The following is a 10798-nucleotide window of genomic DNA, read 5'->3' as shown; positions in this document are numbered from 1 at the left end:
GGGTGAAAGAAACTCACAATAAAATTATTTGATGTTGCATTCAATATAGTTGGAAAATAACCAGCACCTGAAATAAAACTCACACTGGACAGCACTGACCTGTCCATCTGTATAACATTCGTCCATAAAAAAACTCTCTCCCACACACACACACACACACACACTCTTTGAGCTTAACAAAGTGCACAATGTACAGTGCTTTCAGTGTTTTGATGAACTACTTTATCAGGAATGCAATGTTTCCATAACACCCTCTCCAGGTGCAGTTACAATGTCGCCTGTAAATGCAGGCAATACAGTAAATGTACAGGTGTTTAAAACACCTCATGAGGAGCCATATTGGCCTATAATCAGCCTGATTTGCCTTGCACCCTCTGTGACCTTAATCTGATGCAGTTGGGTGAAAGAACAGAACTGGGCTAAAAAAAGGGCTGAAATATTGCTGTGTTTGTGTATTTGACATACTGTGACCCTAAAAATTTGTATAAAATCTATGAACACATAATGAATACCATTCACTCTTCAACATTCATCTACAACTTGCATTCTCTCCATAACTGTGTGATGTGCTTTTAGATCTGTCTTTTCCTAGCTTTATTTATCTTCTCCATCACTGCGGATCTTGTATCTCTCCAGGAACTCAGCGTGCTTCTGTCTCAGGATCTCCTGCTGCTTCTTAAAGCCGTTCACTCTGAGGAAAATCAGACAGCAGCATGATCAAATACATTTTTTACAATTTACAACAGATCATTAGTTAATATATATTCACATAGCTAGAAATATGAGATAATGTTCTAATTAATGTTTACTTATGAACTTACTAAAGATTACCTAATGATTAACGTGATTATTAAATGCAAATTAAAATGCTTACAAATGTCAGTAAACTTTCAGGTCATATGATCTTTATTCGTTGGCCTTTGTTGTGTAGACCTCTATTTACACATTTGAACAAATAATCTATGAATTATTTGTTCATGTTTTTGCAGTACCCAATCTGAAGTGGAAACTATTCATCATTTGCAAATGTTTATAAATGTTAAATAATCATTAATACCTTTATGAGCAGTCATCTCAATGGTAAAAAGTGTCCCGAAAGACCTAAATGTACCCTGTTCACACATATCCATAGCCAATCTAAAGTTAAAATTATTCATAATTTGTAAATGTTTATAAACGATTACTAATCAATAAGTATCTTTATGGGCACTGGACCTTAAGGTAATGTAACAAGGTTTGTGTTAAGTTTAGCTAAACGCTTGCTAAAGACATAACACATTGTAATTTTGGTGCAAAAAAAAAAAAAAAAAAAGTTTATATTGCCTCAACACTCACATTAGTATACTACTCTTCAGTATGTCATTAAACAGAATATTCCTTGAATGGGGAAAACCATTTTTTTTTTTTAAGAAAAAACTTGTTCATTTATCAAAACAATATAATACAAACAGATTGAACTGTGTTCCCTTATAGTAATCAAATTGACCCCTGTACACTGTTGACCCTTTAACCAACCCTTAAACCCACCCAAGCTACCAAACCTGTCCCTAACTTACCCATATCACACCTCAACAGCAGCAAAAAAGTTGTGCATTAACACAAGCTTTTAATCATTTTATAACATCTGTTAAAATCATTTGTAGATTTTCAATAAGTTCTTGATCATATGGAATTGAAAGTTTAATGACATTTGTAAGCATTTTAACTTACATGAAATAATGGTTTGTTTCAACATTATCTAATGTTTGACGAGTTTATAAGCAAACATTAACAAGCACATTATCTTATGTTTCTAACTCTTGAATATATATTAACTAATGATCCATTAAGCATTATATAAAGTTTGTTAATGATTTATTAATGAAAGCTATTATAAAGTGTTACCAAGTCCAGCTACAAAGTCAAAATGAAACTGTAAAAAATTATTAAATAAACTAATCTATTTACTTTCATGTCATGTGACCATTAACTGAAATATTGAAATAATGACTCAGGGAGTGCTTCACAGTATAATATTTCATTCCCACAATATGGTGCCATCATGCAATTTAGCATTATTCTAATTCCTCTTTTTTTATCCAATGCAGATGCTTTTTATCCAAAGTGACTTACAAATTAAATTAACCTTCATCAACCTCATAAGGGGGCCGAATAAGTTGCTAATAAAGAACAAATCCATAAAGGCTGTCTAATAACATGAGATGAATCTACAATCATCTTACTTGATCTCCCCTTTACATGTTAACAATGTTTCCCCTAATGGTTTCAAACACTACAGAACCTCTGATGTGATCCTGAGGCAACACGTGCAACTTCAAAGGGGCCCCCACCTGGCTCTTTCTTTGGATTTGTTATAGATATCAGTGATGATTCTATCCTTCTCATCCATGAAGTTATTATGGAGCTCTTCCAGTTTCCTGCATGACAGACCGGCCCAGAGGTCAAAGGTGAACAGATTTACTGCCAACATATATATTTGGAGGGGTAAACAGACATCCACGACGTGCCCACATAACTTTAGGGTCGCATTTAAAAGGCCACATGGGTACTGACAGGGCAATAAAACATTTGATCATTTTTCAAAACATTTTAAGTGCACTTCTGCTACGCTTCAACCGAGCAGCATCTGTTTGTAGAAGATACTTAATCTCAGTTGCCTAAATCAAGGTGTAAAAACATTTAGCTGATACTGGAAAGCATAACTAAACATCAGGGATTATGGGAAACCAGTGAACACGCACTACTGGGGTTCATCTGGCTCTGGGACAGACAAAATGCGTTTCAGAAACAAAACATCATTATCACATACTCATCAGAAAACTGGCACATGAACAAACGAAAACATTTTGCTCTGCGTTTCATTCAAACAGTTGCAAAACACTCACTTATCAGCGCAGCATCATTCAGAGTGTGTTGAAAAATATTAGGCTGGAACACTGTGCATGTTGATGTCAATGTTATGTACGCCTGATATGTTTTAGGACTCACCTGAACCCAAAGTAGTGTACGGAGAGACTGAGTAGCATGGTTAGCATGCAGTAGCCAACCAAACGCATGTTGCGTTTCTTTCTCTTTTCCCGCTCTTCAGCTGTGTTCTCCTGAGGCTGCGCCTGTCTGAACTGCTCCCAGTAACGCATGCTCTCTGCGGCCTCCGCACTGACAAACAGAGAGATACAACACTGGTTATTTTGCCACTGAACTATAATCATTTTTTAACATGATTCTTAAAAATAAAAATGAAAATTACTCTTAAAAGTAACGTTCCGAAAGTGTTTTTTTTTTCAGTGATGCCATAGAAGAACCACTAGGCTCCTCGAGCCTTTCAGTGAACAGTGCTTAAAAGAACTTAATGAGAACACAATAAGTACACAATTATCACTTTTAGGAATCTTTTATACACTGGAAAGGTTCTTTATGGAACCATTAATGCCAATAAAGAACCTTTATTTTTAAGAGTCTAAAACATATACCCAAAATTATCAGTCGACATGAACCTATTACATTTCTTAAAAATATTTGTTTTTACTGCATATTATTCAACAAAAATTGCTTTCACAATATTACATCAAACTGTATAAAACTTCTTTTGAAATGACTTTACTTTTCTGCTGACACAGAATATTAATATTAACCAGACAGATTTTTTTTACATACTTTTTACATGTCTGTGGAAATCTTGTCACCATGACGATAGGATGCTCTAAGTGGTTGCTAAGGCATCACTATGCAGTTCTAAAAGGAGTGCTATTATCCTTTTTCACTTTTTCAACTTTCGTTAGTCTGTAATGTTGCTGTTTGAACATAAAAAAAGTCCCTGCAAAGTTACAAAGCTCAAAGTCCACTTCACAAGGAGATATTTTATTTAACAGAAATCACTTTTCAAAAACTACAACGAATGACTCGTCTGAACTACAATGCATATTTTCCAGGATTTGTGATATCACAAATATCGACGAATGGGACGAGACCTGGTTGAGCTGCACTACAAAAGGCAACGAGTGTTATCACTATGTCGGAGACACGCTAGGTTTCCCAAGGCAGACGAGCTTAGAGTGGTTACAATCATCCGGGTCCAAATCACACTCAAATTGATTTGATTTTGACGCAATATTTACACTGAAGCTGGCAGGCCGCTATGGTAAGGGGCTTGACACTTCCCGACCAGGCGCAGAGTGCTCTCAATCACAACACACACTGGTGCAGCTAACCAATCGGTGCAGCTAACCAATCACAACACACACTAGTGGAGCTAACCAATCACAACACACACTGGTGGAGCTAACCAATCACAACACACACTGGCGCAGCTAACCAATCAAAACACACACTGACCCAGCTAACCAATCACAACACACTTCTGCAGCTAAAGAATCACAACACACTGGTGCAGTTAACCAATCACAACACACACTGGCGCAGCTAACCAATCACAACACACACTGACCCAGCTAACCAATCACAACACACACTGACCCAGCTAACCAATCACAACACACACTGGTGCAGCTAACCAATCACAACACACACTGACCCAGCTAACCAATCACAACACACACTGGTGCAGCTAACCAATCACAACACACACTGGTGCAGCTAACCAATCACAACACACTGGTGCAGCTAACCAATCACAACACAAACTGGCGCAGCTAACCAATCACAACACACACTGACCCAGCTAACCAATCACAACACACACTGGACCAGCTAACCAATCACAACACACACTGGTGCAGCTTACCAATCACAACACACACTGGACCAGCTAACCAATCACAACACACTGGTGCAGCTAACCAATCACAACACACACTGACCCAGCTAAACCAATCACAAACACACTGGTGCAGCTAACCAATCACAACACACACTGACCCAGCTAACCAATCACAACACACTGGTGCAGCTAACCAATCACAACACACTGGTGCAGCTAACCAATCACAACACACACTGGCGCAGCTAACCAATCACAACACACACTGGCGCAGCTAACCAATCGGTGCAGCTAACCAATCACAACACACACTGACCCAGTTAACCAATCAAAACACACACTGGCACAGCTAACCAATCGGTCGGTGGAGCTAACCAATCACAACACACACTGACCCAGTTAACCAATCAAAACACACACTGGCGCAGCTAACCAATCGGTGCAGCTAACCAATCACAACACACACTGACCCAGTTAACCAATCACAAAACACACACTGGCGCAGCTAACCAATCCAACGGTGGCGCAGCTAACCAATCACAACACACACTGACCCAGCTAACCAATCACAACACACACACTGGCGCAGCTAACCAATCAAAACACACACTGGCGCAGCTAACCAATCGGTGCAGCTAACCAATCACAACACACACTGACCCAGCTAACCAATCACAACACACACTGGCGCAGCTAACCAATCACAACACACACTGGTGCAGTTATCCAATCAAAACACACACTGGCGCAGCTAACCAATCGGTGCAGCTAACCAATCGGTGCAGCTAACCAATCACAACACACGCTGGTGGAGCTAACCAATCACAACACACACTGACCCAGCTAACCAATCACAACACACACTGGCGCAGCTAACCAATCACAACACACACTGGTGCAGCTAACCAATCAAAACACACACTGGCGCAGCTAACCAATCGGTGCAGCTAACCAATCACAACACACACTGGTGCAGCTAACCAATCACAACACACACTGGTGCAGCTAACCAATACACACACTGGCGCATCACAAAACACACACTGGTGCAGCTAACCAATCACAACACACACTGGTGCAGCTAACCAATCACAACACACACTGGCGCAGCTAACCAATCACAACACACACTGGCGCAGCTAACCAATCACAACACACACTGGTGCAGCTAACCAATCACAACACAAACTGGCGCAGCTAACCAATCACAACACACACTGACCCAGCTAACCAATCACAACACACACTGACCCAGCTAACCAATCACAACACACACTGACCCAGCTAACCAATCACAACACACACTGGCGCAGCTAACCAATCACAACACACACTGACCCAGCTAACCAATCACAACACACACTGGTGCAGTTATCCAATCAAAACACACACTGGCGCAGCTAACCAATCACAACACACACTGGCGCAGTTAACCAATCAAAACACACACTGGCGCAGCTAACCAATCAGTGACAGCTGCAGCAATACAACACAATGACACCAATCACAACACACACTGGTGCAGCTAACCAATCACAACACACACTGGTGCAGCTAACCAATCACAACACAAACTGGCGCAGCTAACCAATCACAACACACACTGGTGCAGCTAACAAATCACAGTGCATTTCATATTTCAGAAGACGGGCCTTCATTTGATGCAGGAACTATTCCAGCCTTTCATGCCAGACTGGGGAGAGAGGTGTTGTAATAATGTAAAATATGTGAAAAATATATGTTTTTCGAACAACCTAGTATGAGAGCCTGTTCTAGTTTACCCCAAAACAAAATCAAGACCTTGTAAAAGAGCATAATAGGACCCCCTTAAAGTGTTCTGGGGGCTTTCTGCATGTTGCTATGCAGTTGCTAAGGTGTTCTGACTGAGTGGTTGCTAGGCAGTCCTATGCAGTTGTTCAAGGCTTTCAGCATGTTGCTATGCAGTTGCTAGGGTGTTGCTATGAAGTTGCTAAAATGTTCTGAGAGGCTTTTAGCATGCTGCTTGGAGTTGCTAGGGTGTTCTGAGTGGTTGTTTGATCAGTTTTAGTCAGTTTCTGCTGATTTGTTCCTCACTTTTGACATAGGATAAAATTCATGAAAATTGGGATCAAATCTAAGCATTTTTTTAAAAGGCCACTGGATTCTACAGTGTATATGCCAATATTATAGCCTTCATTTTGGTATAAAATGCCCACTTTTACAAATTCAATAAAATCCCATTTAATAACATCAGGTGGATTGATTATGGCGCTAACAGTCACCTGGGGCTGTTGGCGGAGCTGGAGGATCTGTAGGTTGGACCTGCAGCATACTGGTACCTCAGCCTGAGGTCATAATCTCGTCTGGACCCTTCTCTGCTCAGCACCCTGTACGCCTCGTTCAGCCGCACAAACTGACTGTGCAGACCAGGATTGGATGGGTCACTGTCAGGGTGCAACTGAAGATGAGAAGACGGACATTTCGGTTCATATCAAAACAATGACATTACACTTATATATACATTTATCGATTTAAACAATTCAAAGAACATGAATTACACATGCACAAAAAATATTTCGTATCCTTAATGCACTGAATTCACAAAAGCATCAGATTAATGCATGTCTCATATTTAGAGAACAGAAAATACCACAAGCCTCACCTTTTCACCTTTCTACTCTAACTTGAGCTGTAAATCACAGACCCATATCCTCGGTTCGTACCCTCATCTCCTGTCACACACACAAACATGCAGTGGTCCTATCTTGCCGTCACTCTGCCTCCTTCATCCGTAAAGAGATGTTTTTCTCTCTGCATAATTGTTTCACGTCTTTTGTTTGTTTCCCCTGATACAGTCTCACCAACATATTTAATTGCTTCAGTTTGTGACATGCTGACAAACTATCCAACATGTGCCTAGTAAACTCAACAACTAAACAAATCAGGGATAAAATTCAAGAATAAGTGCAGCCTAAGAATTTAAGACTATGGGAACAGACAACAGTCTCTCTGCTACAATCGAACAGCTCCCTCTAGGGGTTAGGAAGTGAAAAACTAGGCAGAATTTTTGTTCAACCATACAGCATTGTAAGAATGCATCAGGCTACTTTTTTAAACCACCAAGGATAAACTATTTATCAGAGAAAATCTGAGGATCTGCTTAAATTTTTGACAAATTAAACTAATGCAAACTGCAAAATGCTTTGATCACATGCATATTACTAACTGCTCTTCCACTGTCAAAGCATACAGACGACAGAATAAATAAAATAAAATGTAAAATAAAAAATTGTTTAAAATAAAATTGAATAAAATTGGTTGACTTGATGTTAAAAAATAAGAATGATAACTATACAGATAACTATAATAATAACTATAAAAGTGTCCACACTGCGGGATGATAACATTCTGGTTAATATTAGTGATCGTAACACTAGACTCATTAACCAAAATGACTTTACAATTACAGAATAATGCCTAAAAATGAACCTTTTTGGATTGGTCGAAGAATGCATTTTTAATTTTTTCCATCGAAGCATCTGGTTTCACCCCAAGAAGTTCATAGTAATTGGTTGATGACCTATAAACAGAACAACAGACAATGAAAACAAATCATTTCTCAACACTATCTTCATGATGACAAGATTCATAAAACTCTACAAAAATAGTCACTCTACAAAAATAATAAATAACTGCAGCCAAATCTCATAATCTCATGCCCTTGATGATAATTTACAAAATTTAATTAATAAAAAAAATATACACACACTAATATAACAGCCTGATTAGAACAATTAGTCAAAAACTGATTTAACAATTATGTCAAATTATGTCGATAAAACACTTATGTCTCTATAATATTCTGGTCTATAGATGACAACATCAGCGCTGAAGGATGTATTTACATAATTGTTCTGGATCAGCACTAATAGTTAACATTTCAAAGAATATCAGCCCACTTTCAGATTGCTTAAAACAAGAAATTTTTTAATTAAGTTTATTTTTCTTACACAATTGACAGATTTTTTTTCTTGTTTTAAGCATAAACTATATATATATATATACCTAAGAAAAATAAACTGAATTCAAAAGAAAACAATATTATTTTTTCTTACCAGGATGTTTTTTTTTAGTTAACTGCAACTTTTTTCGAGATATAAAGTCAGAATTGCAAAATATATAGTGTTTACATCTCACAATTCTTCCAAAAGTCCGATTTAAGAGGTAAGAAGTTACAATTAGCTTTTTTATATTATATTCTGTGGTAAAAGTGGGCTTCCATAACATATAGTATTGTAACAGAAAACACAGGGACTCAAATTTGTTTTAAGCATTTGAGCTAAACCATTTTGGTTTTGGAAGCTCAATGTATGTTTATTGCTGAAATGAAAACATTTAATCTGTATTTAACATAAAGTTTGGTCGTGCGTACCTGCGCGCAGTACAAAGTGAGAACAGCCGCTGAGAACGTTTACAGAACCACAAACAACCCTGAGAGAGACGAAGATGAGCCTCCAACTGCATGATGCTCCAGTAGAAATAGATTATAATATAGATGAGAATCTAAAGAACGGTTGAGATGTGTTAGTTATGAGGATTATTACAAGTATAAACATTAGTTTTTCTGGATGTTATGTTTTAGATTTAGCTGCAGTTTCAGCATGTTCAATGCATCCAGTGTTTTGTTTCAGTTTCAGCATGATGAATGTGTACTGTCTGGGTGAGGCTTAATCATGTTGTGTTTAAGCTTAAGCGCGTTGGATGAAACTTTATCAGGTTTAATGCATGCTGTGATTGGACGAAGTTTGATCGTGTTCAATGCATGTTGTTTTAGCTTAAAGCTTTATCATGCTGAATGCACATTTTGTTTGAGTAAGGTTTTATCATGATGAATGCATGTTTTGTTTGACTGGAGCTTTACCTGTTGAATGCATGTTGTGTTTTGTTGCGACTACATACCGCTCAGCAGGATCCCATTGAAATGCAGTCGGTCAGCAGCTCTGCAGGAGATCCTGAATGGACACAAGAGATGAAACACACACACACACACACACACACACACACACACACAGTTTTATACAATACTTTAGGCCACTCTTTGACATCTTAAGTTCTTGAACTGATCTAATTATTTATCTAATCACTACAATTTAAACCCTAGACTTATTTATTATTATGTGTAGACATTATTAATCAAGTTTGGTCCCCACAATGTGGATTTATCAGGATGTTACTGTCATTGTGTGAACAACAAGGCGCACATACAGTATAATTCAGTGCAATTTATGTGTTTCCTACCCAAACATCTACATTAACTTAACATCTTAAACATGGACAGCAAGTCCAACAGGAATCTATGACTAATAAATAATAAACCTGGCAGCTGTCAAAATCTAGTGAGCTGCTAGACAGTACCTTTAGATGCAAAACACTGCTGTCTCAGAACAAATGAGCCCAAAAATGCTGTCTACAGTAACGTTCTGTAGTCAGCTCTCTTGGTTTGAGACACAGCCAGCGAAACTGAAATCAGACAGTAACGTTAGCTAATGTCTTTGTTCATTAATAATCTAAAGTGTATTTCCATCCCAAATAGGACACGATCTTAAAACGTTCACAATAGTTTATTTAACCGCCTGATAAATGTCTTGTAGCGTTTTATCAGTTTATGTGACACTCTAATGCACTTTCCACTCCAGTCGGCTCAGGCTATTAGCTTAGCTGCAATGCTAAAAACAACAACAAAGTTAAAGGAAGCGTGCAACTTCGCACACCAACACTGCTCAAACGCGCTGTAAATCTCATTAGTGAGACATAAATCAGCGGATTAAACATAAATACCGGCGTCACCTTCATTCACGGACACGCGCAGGTCTGCTGTCATGTTCTGCTGCTCTCATAATGCTCGTTACATAAAGGACAGTGTTTCATATCAGACAGCAGCTGTTTACCTGCTTCCTTTGGGTTACCCTTTATTTACATTAATAATATAATTATATCGCTACAATACAACTATAAATTTGAGAGAGAACTAGATATGAATTATTCTAAGGCAAAAAATAAAAATAAATAAATAAAAAAAAACTTTGACTTTTTTTATGTATT

The 10798-nt window shown here is 38.2% G+C and overlaps 2 protein-coding genes across 4 annotated transcripts in view; one reads left to right on the top strand and one right to left on the bottom strand.

Annotated features, from left to right (window-relative positions):
- LOC109066939 (sorting nexin-25) overlaps nt 1–10798 on the top strand; it is an 825452-nt gene that overhangs the window by 139262 nt on the left and 675392 nt on the right. The window lies entirely within an intron of this gene.
- On the bottom strand, nt 202–10631 carry LOC109101643 (dnaJ homolog subfamily C member 4-like). Of its 3 annotated transcripts, XM_042770674.1 has the most exons (8): nt 10544–10631; nt 9656–9708; nt 9129–9259; nt 8186–8276; nt 6979–7154; nt 2989–3156; nt 2331–2417; nt 202–691 (listed from the first exon to the last, which is right to left on the bottom strand). In XM_042770674.1, the coding sequence occupies exons 3-8, from the start codon at nt 9218–9220 to the stop codon at nt 595–597; spliced, it is 711 nt and encodes a 236-aa protein (XP_042626608.1). In that variant the 5' UTR covers nt 9221–9259; nt 9656–9708; nt 10544–10631; the 3' UTR covers nt 202–594. The 3 variants fall into 3 exon arrangements, with proteins under 3 accessions (XP_042626608.1, XP_042626607.1, XP_042626609.1); XM_042770673.1 differs by lacking the exon at nt 9656–9708 and having other exon boundaries at nt 10544–10564; XM_042770675.1 differs by lacking the exons at nt 2331–2417; nt 9656–9708 and having other exon boundaries at nt 10544–10564.

This window comes from Cyprinus carpio, chromosome A14, assembly GCF_018340385.1.
Source record: "Cyprinus carpio isolate SPL01 chromosome A14, ASM1834038v1, whole genome shotgun sequence".
Lineage (NCBI taxonomy): Eukaryota > Metazoa > Chordata > Actinopteri > Cypriniformes > Cyprinidae > Cyprinus > Cyprinus carpio.
This window is presented reverse-complemented; position numbering and strand designations above follow the sequence as displayed.

Excerpts from the sequence above, each read along its gene's own strand:
- LOC109101643 (XM_042770673.1), bottom strand. Across the intron at positions 2,418-2,988 it reads GTACACTACTTTGGGTTCAG|GAAACTGGAAGAGCTCCATA; the intron begins GTGAGTCCTAAA and ends TCTGTCATGCAG. Across the intron at positions 692-2,330 it reads AAATCCAAAGAAAGAGCCAG|AGTGAACGGCTTTAAGAAGC; the intron begins GTGGGGGCCCCT and ends GATTTTCCTCAG.